Source organism: Chlorocebus sabaeus, chromosome 9 (assembly GCF_047675955.1).
Source record: "Chlorocebus sabaeus isolate Y175 chromosome 9, mChlSab1.0.hap1, whole genome shotgun sequence".
In the NCBI taxonomy this organism is placed as follows: Eukaryota; Metazoa; Chordata; class Mammalia; order Primates; family Cercopithecidae; genus Chlorocebus; species Chlorocebus sabaeus.
The window spans coordinates 97020859-97038976 of record NC_132912.1 but is presented as its reverse complement, the minus strand read 5'-3'; the positions used below and the strand labels follow the sequence as shown (position 1 = coordinate 97038976).

The window sequence follows — 18118 nt, the reverse complement described above, 5'->3', positions numbered from 1 at the left end:
AGTCAGAGGGCAGGATTTAGAGGTAATTCACATGACATACTTTATAATCTGTGTCCCCCAAACCAGGAGGCAAGAAATCAGAGAAAACCAAAAAGTTGCCACATAAAATGCCCCAACAACGATGCATTAAGCTTTACTTTTAAGAGAGCACCTTTGAGCCTCCCTCAGAGCTTATTTTAATGTGTTTCTAGCCACATTAGTTGGAAGCCACAGGTTATGAACAAAATAACAATAGCCCTCGCTTATATCCCTTTTTACTAAGCATTGTTGTACACATTGTCTGTCTACGTTTGACGTGAGTCTCATGGTAATTTCTTTGAGTCAAGTAGTGTAGTTTCTATATAGATTTTACAAATTAGGGCAGTGTGCTTTAAAGAAGTTAGGTGGCCTGTTCATTGTGACAGAGTCCTGGTTTACCCAATTTCAAACCCAGTAACAGAAGAGGACACATTGACCACAGGAAGATGTGGTACCCGACAGCCTGAAAGCCCAGGAGACAAGAAAATTATAAAAGGCAGGCAGGAGAGATCAGAGGTCACAGATAGCAATTGCAGAATTTTCATATATGGGCAAACTGCTTATATGTCTTATTAGTTCCATGGGATAAAATAAATGCAAATACTTATAGCCCAAATTTATCTCCTCTAGTAGTACCTACCCTCTTGCATTCAGTAAGTACTGAATTCATTTATTCAATTGGCAGATATTATTTGGGTATCACTATGCACCAGGTAAACCTAGATACACTAAATTTATTATCTTTTGAGATATTTTTCAGTCATTTCAAAAATTTCCTAACAAAGGCATATAAAGGAGAACTTGCCATATTTTACTCATCAGAAAAAGCTTGTTAGCTTTCCCTTCTGACTTATGCCCCTTTTTCTTCAAAATGCTTTCTTTTACCAGCTTTTTGGAAGCATATTTCTGAGGTCTCTACTGCCTGTTGTCATACTTTTTTTTTTTTTTTTTTTTTTTTTTAAGATGAAGTCTTGCTCTGTTACCCAGGCTGCAATGCAGTGGTGTGATCTTGGCTCACTGCAACCTCTGCCTCCTGGGTTCAAGTGATTCTCCTGCCTCAGCCTCCTGACTAGCTGGGACTACAGGTGCCTGCCACCACGCCTTGCTAATTTTTTTACTTTTAGTAGAGATGGGGTTTCACCACGTTGACCAGGCTGGTCTCGAACCCCTGACCCCAGGTGATCCACCCGCCTCGGCTTCCCAAAGTGCTGGGATTACAGGTGTGAGCCAACGCGCCCAGCTTGTTGTCATACACATTTAAATTGTATTTAAATAAATTAAAATGCATATTTAAGTTGCATTTAAATATGCTCAGAGGAACTCCCCTCCCCGGTTCCTCTGAGCATATAATGAAGCTTCCTGTGACACTCAGCAGCCAGCCCATCTCTCTAGCCCACCCACTCCCTCCTCCTCCTCCCAAGGTGCTGAGTGTGGGTGATCCACAAGGATGGACACAATTTCAGCCTGGGTAGCACAGGATGGCGGAAAGAACACTGACCTGGAAGCCATAGACTTGAATTCTTTCTACTTCTAACCCTGTCATGATTTCACCTCTCTGAATCTATTTCTTTAAGTGTAAAATGGTTTCTGTTATATCATTCAACATACTGTTTGAGGGCTTTCAACACTAAATCATATGCAAATATGAAGTTTAAAATTTTACTGATTCACTGACACCACTTAGAGGATACTTTTTACATGTAGCTAATAAGGCAAGACAATTTAAGAACAGGAAAAAAATTTAGACATTAAAAATGGCTTCAAAAGTATAGCTAAGCCCTCTGATATTTTATCATAAAGCAATTATTATTAGGGTTGCCTGGTCTCTGTCTTAGCAATTAGTGTGTCTTAATAGGGAGAGAAGGCTGGGGAGACAATTGCATTTTTTGCTTAAATGAAGTGTCCTTTCATCGTTTTAGGCAAGGTCAGGGAAAGAAGGCAGTGGCTCTGGGCTCTCGAGGTGATGCTAGAGCTCTGTAGAGCTTCAGATCACGTTCACTGTGACTAGAAAGTGAAAAGTAACACATAATGGTGAACATTGGCTATTATCTTCACTGTGCCCTAGCAAGCATGGGCCTGAGGGACCTTCTATCAGGCAAGCACTATCACATGCCCCAAAGGAGCAGATCATGTGCCCAGAACAGGGCTTGGCACATATTAGGTGCTCAATAAATATTTATGTAATCAAATTGTTGAATAGACCCAACTGCTTGATTATCAACACGTCACGAGGCATGATTGTCTATGCTAGAGAAATGACCTTATATGTCATTTTTAAGTTAGTAGCGTTTGCTAATTCAGAAAAAAAAAAAAGTGCTTCATCAATTAAGTCAAATAGGAGCCAATCAGTTTGGAGTCAGCATGGCATTGGTGCATCCTTTCCTGCCTGGGAATGATCATGGGGATCTCAGCACATGTAATACAAATGGTTACTAATTCTGACTCAGGCCAAGAGATTATTCTTACTTTGTATGAAGTTCTGGAATATTTTCAAAGAAATATTACTGTTTTACTTATAAGCACGGAAGCTTCTATTAGCTAAAACTTCAGCAGGCACCAACTGGAAATCATCAACCCCGAAATAGAAGATACCTGCAGGTTTTGCATTATACAGTAATGTGACCCTTACAACAATGTCTTTCCACACGTAGAAATAAAATACTGGATCCACAGCTGATGACAGGCATAAGGAATCTTTGCTTCCTTTATCTTATAAGGGATGTTTTTATTTATTTTTAAAATGGAATAGTTTCTTTGCATGAGAAAACCTTTTTTTTTTTTTTTTTTTTTTGAGATGGAGTCTTGTTCTGTCACCCAGGCTGGAGCACAATGGCACGATCTCAGCTCTCTGCAACCTCTGCCTCCTGGGTTCAAGCAATTCTCCTGACTCAGCCTCCCTCATGAGCAGCTGGGATTACAGGAGCCTGCCACCATACCTGGCTAATTTTTGTATTTTTAGTAGAGATGGGGTTTCACATTGTTGGCCAGGCTGGTCTTGAACTCCTGACCTCTAGTGATCCGCCCACCTCGGCCTCCCAAAGTGCTGGGATTACAGGCGTGAGCCACTCTGCCCGGCCTAAGGGATGTTTCTTAGATTGAATTTCTGTACCTTAGAGATAGTATTCTGAATATGTACAGAAGAAGAAAACTGTTCATCCATATTTACTTAAGAATATAAACCAAGTTGCAATTACAAGAAATTCTGAAGGTCAGGGAGGCGGTGAGTGGTAACTGGCTAATCACATAATGAGTTGTTACTGTGTAAGCTGCACCAGACACACTTACTTCCTGCTGGGTTTTTAAGACAATCCTGCCCACATATCCCTCTTCTGGAAACCAGCTGCTTAAAATTTGCACAATCTCCTCTTCTGGTCCAATGACTCTTTGGAATGGTTGTTTCCTGCATTCATTCTTTTCTTTAGATATAAAATATTTTTCTTCCATCAAAAAATAGTCTGTGGTAACAGGTTTGATGTCTTGTTCAGTTGTCAGAATCTAAAGAAAAAGTGAAGGCAAACTGAGGAGTGAGAAAAAAACTTAAATTCAAAACAAATAGACTTTCATGGTGTTCAGATAGGTTTGCTATGCAATTTATAAGTGAAATTTACTCTAGAGTATTGCATAATTCTTTTTGGAAGATCTAAGAATTCTCTTATGTTCAGAATGGATTGTTTATGTTCACTCCGGGCAACGGCACAACTTATTCATAATCCCCAGACAGCATAACTATTTTTCCCACTGCTGGAATGAGAGCTCCTCGTGAATTAAAAATTTTAGGTTTCTCATTCCATGAACTTAGCCCTTTGTAATCTTGCAACACAGGACCGAGGGCAAATAACCTAGTTTAGTATTTACTAAGACAATCTCTTTTTCTCACATTGGAAATACTCGGTCATCTTCTCATGGAAGGTTTGTAGGGCGAGGTTCTCATGTGGTCTAAGTTCCTGGGAATTCTTCTTTAAATAAACTTCTGACAGTGTGCTTAAAGCGCTTGTTTTCTTTGTTGGCTATATGCAGTCAAACAGGACAGCTGAGACAAAGCTCTGGAACCAGACAGACCTGAGTCTGAGGTTGGTCTTTAATACTTGTTAGCTATGAATTATTGGGTAAAATACTTAATCCCTTGGAGGCCGTTTTCCGATCTACACAATGGAAATAGTAGTAGTAGCAGTCTTAATTTTGTTTTATGGTTGAAGCATAAATCATAACATGGGTATGTTATGAGAACTCAATAAAGATGAGCCATCATTATAGTTACCTTTTTTTTTTTTTTTTTTTTTTGGAGACAGAGTCTCCCTCTGTCGCCCAGGCTGGAGTGCAGTGGCGCAATCTTGGCTCACTGCAACCTCCGCCTGTAGGCTCAAGTGATTCTTGTGCCTCAGCCTCCTGAGTAGCTGGGATTACAGGCGTGCACCATCATGCCTGGCTAATTTTTGTAGTTTTAGTGGAGACGGGGTTTCACCATGTTGGCCAGGCTGGTCTCAAATTCCTGACCTCAAGTGATCTGCCTGCCTCAGTCTCCCAAAGTGCTGGGATTACAGGCATTATAGTTTTACCAGTGTATTCTTTCTCACTCATATTGTACAGGTTACCACAAAAGGCTGAACTTGAAGGGAGTAAAGGTCAGTCGCAGCAAAGAAACTCCCTTGGTTGCCTTCCTGTGAGAAGTAGCTTGGTAATGAGAGAAAGCTGCCACCATCTGGCCTGGATTAAGCAAACACCCTTCTCCTCAGGCCCCTGCCAATAAGGCAAAGCCCAGAGTGAACACATCTCGCCAGGAGGAAAAGCAGAATGTGATGGACTGAGGGCGGTGGAAGTGAAGGTTCTCAGGAAGACTCAAATCTCTCTGCCCCAGCCCTTGGTCTATAATCGATGCAATGCTGTTGACTCAAAAGGGGGCCAAGGCAAATACTGCAGGGATAATTCAGGATGTAAAGCTTCTGGACCACCTCCACAAGAGGGCCAGCATCACCCCCTGCTCAGTCCTGCTTTACATCTGTGTGCTGATTTGCATGGGTGACAATAAAGCAATGGACTGCTATGGGTGGCTCTTGGAAAGTTTTACTTTACAAAACTTCAGCAGTGCTTTGTGATAGTGGACACTGAAGTACATGGACTGATGTATTAAAACCAAAACAAACCGTTGGCAATAGCTTCTGTTTGATAATCTATGAAATTTGACATCTGAGCTGTTTTCTCTATTTAAGTCAGTTATAAAATGTTGGACAGAACGTTAGCCTGTCTATAGAGATGTGCCCTTAAAGGACAGAGCCATTTATTAACACTTATTATTCGTAATTGTTCAGTTGGTTTTTAATTCCTCCAAATGTTATGATCCCAGCTACATTTCATCATATACCCTAACTTCAGAGGGAGCTCAAGGGCCATTCCCTTGGTCATTGCTTCCTTTAGTCTACCCCTATTCAGGAGAAGGAATTCTTTTTTATTTTTTTGAGACAGAGTCTCGCTCTGTCACCCAGGCTGGAATGCCGTGGTACGATCTTGGCTCACTGCAACCTCTGCCTCCCAGGTTCAAATGATTCTCCTGCCTCAGCTTCCCAAGTAGCTGGGACGACAGATGTGCACCACCACACCTAATATTTGTATTTTTAGTAGAGATGGGGTTTCACCATGTTGGCCAGGATGGTCTCCATCTCTTGACCTCGTGATCCGCCTGCCTCAGCCTCCCAAAGTGCTGGGATTATAGGTGTGAGCCACTGCGCCCGGCCGCACCGAGAAGGAATTCTGAAATGGGTTAAGGATAAAATCATCTGCAAGGATTTTAGGCCACCGTACCAAGCAAGGGTAGCGCTTCTAGTGTGGAAAAAAAAAAGGAATTACACATGGGCCCTGTCTCGCCCTTTGGAGGACATGCCCCTCCCTCTTTAGATGCTGCTCCGTGTCCCTGGCTCTCACTCTTAGAAGTCCCCCCATGGATGGGGACCTGTCTGCAGAAGGCCCCAAAGATCCTTTGGAGGGGGATCTAGGGCAGAGGTGGCACAGCGTAAAGAGGCTTAGGCCAATTGTGTTACAGGGCTTGGGGTAACAGGCTTCAGGGTCTCCATGCCTCTTACTGCCACCAAAAGGAGAGGACCTCAAATGCCAAGGTCAAGTGCCAGGGGAGGGGAGCAAGGTGGCTGCTCCACATGCAAAGGAAGGCCTTAGGCTGGAGGGGCAGGAAATGTCTTCTTGGCCCATGTGGCCCATCCTGAAGCTCTAAGAATTTGATTCAACTCCTTGGATGACAAGATTCCAATCACCTAATGTGCAAATTCTCACTGATTACTAATCTCTGCGTGAAGAAGGAAGACTAGGCCATGTCCAGGCTTAGGACGAAAGCGTATATATGGTTGGAAGGCCACTCATTCTGGTCTTTACCATTCTAGAGCCTAGTATTTTATATAGCTTAAGAAGAATTAAAAAATCTTCTCTACAGGTTAAGGTAGTTTGTCTAGTGGTACCACGATTCATCAGATGATTCTTAGAGAGGATCTCAACGTTGAATAACACATTTCCAAATAATCAGAAGGCATATCATCAACATGGACTTTTGCGCATTTATGTGCATCTGTATGTGTTTACACACACAGGCATTTTATACACACACGTACATCCATACATCTTAGATTTTGCATTCTCTCAACCATGGCTCAGGGGACTTACTTGCTGCAGAAGCTGCTTTGCCTTGGTGCCTCCATTAATAGTGAAAACAGTAAAGGGCTCTGGCCCTGGGACCCCATGCACCGTGACTCTGTGAGTCTGCAAACATTTTCTTTCTTCTGTATTAAACATCTGTCAAGAAGATCACATGGCTGATCATTCATCCTTAATCACATATTTCTAAGCTCTATTTGATACAGAAGTGCTAGTACTTAGAAGTATGGATAGCAACATGTAAATGCAAAAGGTGAGAGTCCATTTGTAGCCCAGTGCATCTTAATGTGGTAGAAGGGGCAATGCTACCTCTTCCTCAATCATTTAGTGAGGGTATTTCATAAGCATATCACCAAAATATCAATTTATTTTAAATTACGGTGTATCTTTCCATCACAATTAGAGGCTGATATTATCTGAAATGTACATTAGTTCTTACTTATTAACTGATGTTCCACAGTATCTATTGAGTTCCATCTCTCTTCAGGGTACTGGGCTAGAAATTTGGATGGTAATAATAAAATGTTCTGCCCTTACAGAGTACACCATTCAGGCACACGAATCATTATAATGCAAAAATATATCTGTTAAGAAAGAGCTGGGTAAGTATGTAACTTAATTCTTTGGGCATTTTGTGTATTAAGATATATTCATTCATTCAAAATAAGTAATTTATGGAAGGCTTATAGTGAATCAGACATTATGCCCATCCCTAGAAAATCAGTGGCAAATGGGACACTATCCCTGCCAAGGGCTTCCAGGTGAATGAGACAGCTAGAGGGAAATGTAGGCAGTTGTAAGGAGCATGGTACATTCCTTGCAAACCCAGAGGAAGTGGCCTAGAAGAGGTTTGGGAGAAACCAGGGAGGGCTTTCTGAAAATGGTATCTGAACCAAATCCTGAAAGACATAATTTAGCAGATGAAGAATGAGACAAGAGAATCCCAAATCGATGTAACGTGTACAAAGACTTAGAAGTGGCCTACAGTGGGGCATTCTGGGAACATCAAGTTCTACAACTAACTTGTTGGAGGGAGAAAGGCTGGGGATGCACACAAAAGCACAGTCACTCAGGGCTTCGCCTAACTGGCGAAAATTTAGACTGAAACTGGCAAAATGAGGATCTGAGGGCTGAAGTGTATTTTTAGCATGTACTTTATTTTTATTTGGGGTGGGGAGGAGAGGTTAACTTTGTTATGCTTGTACAATGCGATATTTTAAAAATCAGTTTTACTGAAGTATAATTGTCATACTATAAAATGCACACATTCTAATTGTATCATTTAGCGCACTATACTATTAATTAAAAAGATTAAATAGTTGCCAACATTTACAAAACCCCAGATGTCCTGATTCTCTTGAAAAACCAAAAGATCTGATGACATCACAAGGCAACAAGCAGCTAGATCTGAGAGCTAGGTGACAGCTGCCCCTCTAAATGACCCAAGAGCCCTCTGCTTTCTAAGAGTCTGTGCTCAGCCCAGGTCCATGCCTGCACATCATCTTCTTGGGACCCTCCTGGCATGTGAATTTGTGACTTCTGGTATAAACTATACCCTGAAAGCAACAGAGAACTGATGGAGGGTTTTTCACAGGGGAGAGACATGATCATATTTAGATAGATTTGTTTGGGAGGCCCTAGATGCATACAGAGGGGCAAACCCGGAGGAAATGAGACCAATTAGGAAGACTCTACCACAAGCCACATGAGAATGAACCAGGGCCAAGGCAATAAGGACAGACCAAGATGAATGGATGTGAAAGATACTAAGGAAATAGAATGATCAAGTCTTAAACGGGGAAGAAGGCCAGGATGACCTACAGTTATTGGCTTCAGCAATGGAGAGTGATGCTCTCCATGGTCAAACGCATATTTACCAAGCATATATCCATATATGGCTGCCCAGGAGCCCCAAGGATGGCAAGGTGTGATATAACAAAAAAATACATATTTGGTCTTTGTCCCCAGTTCTTGGCACACAGCTCCTAAAACCTTTGAAATCTCTGGAGTGAAAAGAGTGTCTTTTGTTGCTACTGAGATGACTGGTGGCTGAGAAAGACCAAGGCATGATTAGAGGGGTGGAACCCTCAGCCCTGCTGCCAGACCTCAAGGAGGGGAGGGGGCTGAAGACTGAACTAATCACCAGTGGCCAGTGATTGAACCAATCATGCCTAGGTCATGAAACCTCCATAAAAACCCTAAATAATGGGGTTCCGAGAGCTTTCAGGTTGCTGAACGCATCAAGGTTCTGGAAGAGTGGCCTGGAGAGGACATGGAAGCTCTGCACTCCTCCCATACCTTGTTCTGTGCATCCTTCCATGAGGCTGCTCCTGAGGTGCATCTGTTCTGATCAACTGGTGATAATAAGCAAAGCACTCTCATGAGTTCTGTGTCATTCTAGCCAATTATTGAATCTGAGGATTTATAGGGATCCTCTGAATTTATAGCTGTTTGGTCAGAAGTCCTGGTGACAACCTGGGACTTGTGACTGGCATCTGAAGTAGGAGTAGTCTTGTGGGACTGAGCCCTCAACGTGTGGGATCTGACACCAACTCTAGATGGATAGTGTTAGAATTGAACTGAAATGTAGGACACCCAGCTGTTGTCAGAGAGTTGGAAAAGACACCACATTTTTGGTGTCAGAAGTGTTGTGAGTAAAAACAGCTCATCTGTGGCATCTGTGGAATCTTCAGCTGTAACAGATACTGAGGTCACCCAGCTTAGAACTGGGTATTTGGCCCTGCTCTGCCTTTCTGAAAGCATCTGATTCCTGCTCTTTGTACCAAGCGGCCCTGCCCTTCTTGTCAATCCTCTGCACAAGGTGGAAGCTACACCTCCCTCCACGCTGGCCAAAGTGCTGTTCTAAACCTTGGACACATGGTGCAATCACCTGATGATCCTTAAAAAAACTGATGCCTGGGGCCCACCTGCAGAGACGCTGGTTTAACTGGTGCGGGATGTGGCCTGTGCACATGGTTTTTAAAGCTCCCCAGGGGATACAAATACACATTCAAGGCTGCTGTGGAGTGAAGAAGGGAAACAGGAGGAACACCTAAGCAAACAAGGGCAGGGACAGCAGGAGTCAAAACTGATAGTGGTGAGGGCAAAAGAAGGGCAGAGAAGAAAGCAGAAAGTAGCAGTGGAAGCTGTCACGGCCAGTGCCATTGTGAGCACAGAAGGTGCCTTTCCAAAGATTGTTAGGACTATGTTGAGTCTGAGATTGACACAAAAGTAATCACATTGTTAAACATGTAATGGGGGTAACCAATGGACACACTTTTAAAATGTATGTTTAATTTAAAGAAGCAGCATAATGGAATTAGCCAGTTAATTAAAGTAGTTGTTTTAAACATACCTTTTTAGAGACAGGATCTCATTCTGTTGTCCATGCTGGAGTGCAGTGGTGTGGTCATAGCTCACTGTAGCCTCAAACTCCTGGGCTCAAGCAGTCCTCCTGCCTCAGCCTCCCAGGTAGCTGGGACTACAGGTGCTTGACACTATGCCCAATTGAAACACTTTTTTTTTTTTTTTTTTTTAAATAGAGATGGGGTCTTTCCCAAGCTGATCTTGAACTCCTGGACTCAAGCTCTCCTTCTGCCTTGGCCTCCCAAAGTGTTGGGATTAGTGGCATGAGCCGCTGCACTCAGCCCAGTTTCTTATCTAACTAAACCATCCTGCATTAGTGAGGGGGCCCTGGTCTAAGTGTCTTCAAACTTTAGTGGGCACTGAGTTTCCGTGGGGCACTTGTTAAAATGCAGATTCTGGTCAGGTGCGGTAGCTCATGCCTGTAATCCCAGCATTTTGGGAGGCCAAGGCGGGAGGATCACTTGAGTCCAGGAGTTTAAAACCAACCTGGGCAATATAGTGAGACCCCATCTCTACAGAAAAAGAAATTAGCTGGGCATAGTGGCACACGCCTGTAGTCCCACCTACTCAGGAGGCTGAGGTGGGAGAATAGATTGAGCCAGGAAGGTCGAGGCTGCAGTGAGCTAGGATGGCACCACTGCACTCCAACCTGGGTGACAGAGTGACACTGGGCGACAGAGACACACTGTCTCTGTAAAAAAGGCAGATTCTGCAACTGTGGCACTTTCTACAGTGTCCTTCTTCCATTCTCAAGGGTGCAGATTCTGCATCCCCCAAGCACTGAGGTGCAAGTTATGCGTCACCAGCGGAGCCTATTTCTCTCTCCAGCCTTGCTCTGCCTGTGACATTTGCCCCTGGACTGCTGAAGGAGCAAAAGATTTTCCTGGTTTAACCTAAAGTTTCTAGAAGTATTGGAAATGCTTCCTACTAGGCTTTGCTTAATAAACCTCTTCCCCACTTTATTGTATTTGGCTCACTTCTCTAATAGACACTATAATACATGGGCTTTGTTACTAGAACTTGGGTGTAAATCCTGGACTGCTGCTTGCTAGCTGTGTGCTCTCAGATATACTGAGCTCTACCTTCCTCATCTGTAAAATGGAGATGATACTAATAGCTACTGCCTGACGTTATTGAGAGGACTGAGTTAGTATATATATAAAGCGCTTGCTAAGTGCCAAGTGTCAGCCATTACTGTTATTAATTTCCATAGCTACCTAATTAATAACTCACACCAACCACTTTGCTGAGCCACAAAAAGCCCACCTTCAGTGTAGCAATCCCCATAAATATGCTGAGTGAAACAGAACTTCATTACCAAAGAGGCTGACATGGTACTGCCAGAGGAATTTTCTTCCATCCTTCTGCTGTTAATGAATAAACTAGAGATTTCCAAGACTTCATTGTGAAGGTTTCGCAGCTGAAGATGTCGATATCCTGGAGTAATACAGAATTGGCAAAAGCTTGTTAACCATGCGCTACTGAAAAGAAGATGCTCCTGGAGGTCAGTAAATGACAGGTAGAAAGAAGACCTTAAAATGGGCAGGGATGGCAACAGGCATGCAACCAACAGGCGCCTTTTTGCCAAGAGAGTGCTGCCCCCTGAGCTGCCCAATGGCAATTAATTTGTTCAAGTACTGTTTCCAACTTAGACTCAAACAGAAAACCTTAAACTCAGACAAAACCTGATCTAGTAGGAAAACCTGATCACTAACAGTCCCTGTTCGAATGTTCTACCTTAGAGCAGCTTTAGTGATAACAGAATATTCCCACCATGGGAGATTGGTTATAAATTACGGTATGACTGTAAGTGTAAGTATAAAATGGAATAATACACAACTGGTAAAAGTGGTAATGTACATGTATAGTTATTAACATGAACGGTTGCTCACTATATACATTAGTAAGTGAAAACCAGTAAGTTACAAAACACGAAGATTAGTAGAAAGCCTATTTGTTAAAAATATATCTGTATGCTCATGTGTTATGTACATGGGAGGAGAAACAAAGCCTTCAAGACTTATACACCAAAAGTGACTGTGTTGGAGAGATGGAAAAATGGATAATTAAAAAAAATTGTTTTTGTTTCTATGCACTTTCTCACATCTCTGTAATAACAGTTATGGGTCTCCCCCTGACCCCATACTCCCCATTCCTGTGTAGAAGTCCTAACCCTCAGTACCTCTGAATGTGGCTATATTTGAAGAGAGGGCCTTTAAGGAGGTAATCAAGTTAAAATGGGGTCCTTCAGCTGGGCCTTAATCCAGTGGGACTGGTGTCCTTATAAGAAGAGGGGATTAGGACACAGACAACATAGAGGGCTGACTGTGTGAGGACACAGTGAGCAGGTGACCATCTGCAAGCCAAGGGGAGAGACCCCAGAAGAAACCAATCCTGCCAACACCCTGATCTCAGACTTCCAGCCTTAAGACTGTGAGGAAATACATTCCTGTGGTTCAAGCCACCTAGTCTGTGGTATTGACTAATTAAATGACCACAGGCTACTAGCACAGAGAAGAGAAACAGGAAAAGAACACAAAGTAGGAAACTGTAATGTGTTTGTGAACTCCGAGGATGGCAGCTTGAGTGTGGCTGGGAGAGGAATTGCGTACTTAGAACGTTGGTGCTCAAAGGAGACCATCAGAGCCAGCGCACCTGGGAGCATGTTAGAAAGGGAAACTGTCAATCGCACCACTGCACTCCAGCCTGGGCGACAGAGCCAGACTCCATCTCAAAAACAAAACAAAATAAAACAAAACAAAACAAAAAAATGATGCACAGGCTGAAATTTATCAGAGTGCCACAGCAAAGCCAATCCACAAGCCAACAGCTCTAGCCTTTGCCCAGAATTCTTCATTACCCTCTTCCTGCACCTGAAAACCAGTCCCAGCTTCCAGAACTGGACTTCTGCCAGACACCGACTCCAACTGCGTGGTCACTTAGGCCACCGCCACACCCGACCCCTCCGACATCTCTGTTTCCTCTCCTTATTTCAGTCCCTGCTTTCAAACTGCCAGTAGTGCTGTGGGTAGTATTTAGGAAGAAAACTGTGTGGAAATGTGAGTGCAACAACCACTGCTCCCAACATCAGCAGGCGTGGGTGAGGCTGCACTTTACAAGGGATATTGTTAATACCGCAGATTCTTAAAAAATGTAAAAGAAAAATTTCTTTTGAGACGTGCTTCAAAAGTGCTCCAATCTGTATTTCCTTTTGCTTCTTATTTCAACTTCTTTATAGGAAAATGTCAAACACAAACGAAGAGAGAAGAGTATAAGGAAATTCTGGCATCCATTGTCAAGCTACAACAATGATTAACATTTGGACAATTTTATTCTACCTCGTTTTAAAGCTTTCAGTGGAATGATTCTCTGAGCAGTTACCGCTGAACTGTTGTTTTCCACAACTGCAAAACGAAGAAATACAAGATCTTCGAAGTGAACGCGGAACAGAAACTGCTCGTTCCACATGGGGTTCAGGGTGTTTCGATGGATGGGCTTTGTGCGGAAATGGCAGCTGTCCAGAGGCATGCCCAGGACATCGACTTCAATGCACGGGCTTCCCGTGCTGTTACTGGGGCACACATTCTGACCAGAGACAATCTAGAGTGAGGGAGACAAAAGGGATCAAAGTCACTGAGGATAAAAACGAAAGACAACCTCTACACCTCACCGCTTCCCTCTGCAAAGGAATCCCAAGAACACTGGAATGGACAAAGTGAATGATGAATAAAACTGTTTAAAAAGTAAGTGATTGTAGGGCCAGGAGCAGTGGCTCACGCCTGTAATCCCAGCACTTTGGGAGGCTGAGGTGAGCAGATCACGAGGTCAGGAGATCGAGACCATCCTGGCCAACTTGGTAAAACCCCATCTCTACTAAAATACAAAATATTAGCTGGGCATGGTGGCGCGTGCCTGTAGTCCCAGCTATTAGGGAGGCTGAGGCAGGGGAATCGCTTGAACCCAGGAAGCAGAGGTTGCAGTGAGCTGAGATCACACCACTGCACTCCAGCCTGGTGACAGAGCAAGACTCCATCTCAAAAAAAAAAAAAAAAAAAAAAAGTGATTGTAACTGGGTAATCACATGACTGGAATCATGTGAAAAGCCTATTTTGTCAACATCATTCACTTAACTGTAACCTTTCAACTATCAAAATGTTCAAATATCTTAAAAAACCAAACAAGATGAAGTTAAATTTCTCACAAAAGACGACTTTACACAATATAATAATAAATTTGTTACTAATATTCTGTTCAAAATGTCATAGGAGTATGTTTTATAACTTCAAAACCATTTTCCTGATCAGTTTCATTTTGGAGCAAGTTGCAGACATGTTAGGAATTAATTCACAGCTTTCTGTAAACAGATAAAACTACCCTCGCCCCTAGCTCAAAAAAAACAAAAACGAATAGGAAAGGGGCTACCGTCCTGCTGTCTTAGGGAAAGAGAAAAAGCAGTTTGGGTGGTAGGAAAGTCTGTGAATGGGGTTATCCCAGGGGTTTGGGGGTGTCATACTCGGAGGGCTGCCTGGCATTCTTCCTGTGGAGGGAGAGAGACGATCTAAAGGTGGAAAGAGATGACCAGGTCTCTGTTTTTGTTTTGTTTTGTTGAAACAGTGTCTCACTCTGTCACCCAGGCTGGAGTGCTGTGGTGTAATCTTGGCTCATTGCAATCTCTGCTTTCTGGACTAAAGTGATTCTCCAGCCTCAGACTCCCGAATAGCTGGGACTACAGGCATGAGCCACCATGCCTGGCTATTTTTTTTTTTTGTTATTTTTTGTAGAAACAGGATTTCGCCACATTGCCCCGGCTGGTCTCAAACTCTTGAGCTCAAAGCGATCTACCCACCTGGGCCTCCCAAATTGTTGGGATTACAGGTGTGAGCAATCGCACCTGGCCAGGTCTCTGTTTTTAAGAAGAGCCTATGGAGTTTTGACAATAAGTTAATTAGGTGAAAAGGAATAAGGAAAGGCCCATGAATGATAAAGGTTAAATTATAATGAGGAAATATACTTAATTGTATTTATATATTGACGCAAGTTTGTCTGATCTTAGAGCTTTGGAGCGTAACATGAGCTGATCTAACAAAAAGTGCAACTTTCATGGGCTGTACTCATGGTTATGATTCTGTGGGCCCTGGAAGACAGAGTTACCATCATCAGCACATCAGGTGAAGCAGGGCCTCATAAGCCCCGCTCCTGGGCTCTGGCAAACACAGTGTCTGGCAACAACTTGCCTAGCCATAGCTACTGCTTCCTGGGAGATAAATACATTATTCTGGGAACTACATCTGTATGACCAAAATTGTGACATGACAGCTTTCCAATGCCTTGAATTCAAAACCAGTTCGTTTTCAGAAAGGCTTAAAGCCAACCTTAAGTTCTTTCTCTAGGGGCCGTACTTACAGTTAAAGAATAGACTACAGGATCCATGCTGTCCAGATCTCTTTCCAGTGGAGAAAACTTCTGATACATCGGGCAGTTCTTGTCCCACAGAACTGGAGGTTTCAAAACATAACCACAACCACCATTTGCCTCAAACATTGCAGCATTTAAATGTAAAGGGAGATCTGTAAAACAACAACAACAAAAAAGCCAATATAGCGTGTTACTTTGTCACTTAAGTATCATCTAATAAATTTAAAGTTCAAAAGAACTTTGCATCAATTTTCCCTAAGCTCCAACATGAAAAAGAGATAATCACCCATTCGTCCCACAGATTGATAAATGCCTACTATATGCCAAGTTGTGTGAGGCATCAGATACAGCAGGTAATAAGAGAAAAATTCCTCTCTCTGGGGCTTATGGTCTACGGATTCCCCTGTGTTACCACTCCAAACTAGGTTCCACCACTTAAAAGTGCCTTTGCAAATATTTGCTACATCTGTCTGAAAAATCTTGTGAAATACAGTTGACCATGGGGGATTGGTTGCAGGATGAGAAGGTACCAAAGTCCACAGATGCTCAGGTCTGTGATATAGATGGTGTAGAATTTGCATTATAACCTATACCATCCTTCCGTATACTTTTTCTTTTTTTTCTCCTGGGAGCATAGATTCAAGTTGCCCTGAATGTATGCTCCCTCTTCTGTATACTTAAAATCATCTCTAGATTACTTATAATACCTAATCCAATGTAAATGCTATGTAAATGGTTGCCATACTGTATTGTTTAGGGGAAAAAAACACAACGAAACAAGGCTGTATATGTTCAGTGCAGATGCGACCATTCATTTTTCTAATGAATATTTTCAATCCATAGCTGGTTGAATCCACAGATGTGGAACCCAAGGATATGGAGGGGCAACTGTACCTTATTTTATACTAAATTTTAGAAAGGAATAATGGCTTATCTCTAAACCATGCAGACAATTGTATGGACAATTGTTGCTATTTCAAATGTAAGATAAGAATTTTAATTATACAAGAAAGAATAGGAGAATAGACAGAAAAACATGCTTTTCCTTGAAATCTTAATTTCATCCCATACATTACATCTACTTCCTTTTAAAAAATTATAAACATGAAAAAAAAATCACATCTGATTCACATCATGTCCACAATCCCCTCAGTCATAAACGTCAGGAACCTTCACAGAAGCTTTGAGTTTTGTGTTGCCAAATTTTATTTGGCACAGTACTTTGATGAACAATTGGATTCCTGCACTGTTTCTAGGCTCTTACACACTCAAATGCTCACCTGATGGCACAAGTCTGTATAAAAGTTACCCAAATGAGCAAAAAGTTGATGAGACGCACCTGATGAATATTCCCTCTGATAGATTCCTTCCACATGCAAGAATGAACTTTGTACATGGAGGTACAAAGTTCAGTACAATGAACTTTGTACAATGAACTTTCCACATCAAGGCAAAGTGCAGTAAGCACCTTGGGGCAATGAAAAGTTAGCCTCTACTTGTCTCGTCTGTAAAATGTTTCCATGTCTGTGGGGCTGGCCAGTATTGTGTGCAGGAATTCCTGGTGTAAGATGTCTTAGACATATGAAAGCTCCTTATCTGTAAAATAGTGCAGAGGACCTCATCTCTCAGGCCCCTGCCAGTCCTGATGTGACTGGTTCATTGTGGCCATGCTGCCTCACCTGCATTGGGAGAAAATTCTCTTCTCAGGCTACTTCGTGATAGAGGAACATAGACATGGTGAGGGTAGCGAAGAGGGTGAAGCCAACTAGCTCATATGGGGTGGGTAAAGGTGAAATGGACACATAGTACTAACAACAGCAATGGCAGCTCACACTCTGCACTCTTACTAAGGACCAGACACCATTCTAAGCACGTTATGTGTATCAGGTATCTCCCAATAATCTATGAAGCAGATCCTTTTAGTATCTCCATTTTTATGGATGAGGAAACTGAAGCACAAAAAGCGAAAACACCCAAGAACATAACTAGTAACTGGTGGACATTATAGATCGGGCCCAGATGGCCTAACCCATTGTTCCCATTCTTAACTACTGAGCCATACAATGTACATCTTACAGGGGTGTGGATACAGTAAATGAGGTTTGGCATATACAAGGTGGTCAATAAACAGTAACTATATTTTTTTGTGATCATGACATCAGTCTCAAGTGATTTCAGTAGCACCGTGTCTATCCTAATAGTTTTCCAAAACTTTAAAGCTGTAAAGCCAAAACTCTAAAGCTATTATTAAAACTCTGAAGCTTTTAAAAAATTATTTTATTTTGCTGTTTTAAGTTCAGGGGTACATATGCAGGATGTGCAGGTTTGTTACATAGGTAAACATGTGCCATGGTGGTTTGCTGCACCTATCAACTCATTCCCTAGGTATTAAGCCCAGCATGCATCAGCTCTTTCCCCTAATGCCCAGTTTCTTAACTGAAATCTAACTTGCTGACCTAACATGTAAAAGAGATCCATGTAGAGCCGCACAGTTTGAAATAAAGGTGGGACCTCAAATCTAGCCCTCTTGCTGTCCCCTGAACATGGTCCTAGAACTTCATCTGGGGCTATAGTTTAAAAATCATCATTCCAACCAAGTGAAAGAGTATGCACAAATCAGTGTAACCCTGCTACACCTCTGAAACAATGCACATAATGATAGATC

The 18118-nt window shown here is 42.5% G+C and overlaps 1 protein-coding gene across 2 annotated transcripts in view; it reads right to left on the bottom strand.

The window, feature by feature from the left end:
• PLCE1 (phospholipase C epsilon 1) overlaps nucleotides 1–18118 on the bottom strand; it is a 346476-nt gene that overhangs the window by 9172 nt on the left and 319186 nt on the right. For both annotated transcript variants that reach the window (XM_007963605.3, XM_007963609.3), the window contains 5 exons: nucleotides 15442–15605; nucleotides 13377–13638; nucleotides 11357–11475; nucleotides 6682–6810; nucleotides 3304–3513 (listed from right to left, as the gene is read on the bottom strand). In XM_007963605.3, the coding sequence (XP_007961796.3) occupies nucleotides 3304–3513; nucleotides 6682–6810; nucleotides 11357–11475; nucleotides 13377–13638; nucleotides 15442–15605 (884 nt within the window). The remainder of the gene's footprint in view (nucleotides 1–3303; nucleotides 3514–6681; nucleotides 6811–11356; nucleotides 11476–13376; nucleotides 13639–15441; nucleotides 15606–18118) is intronic.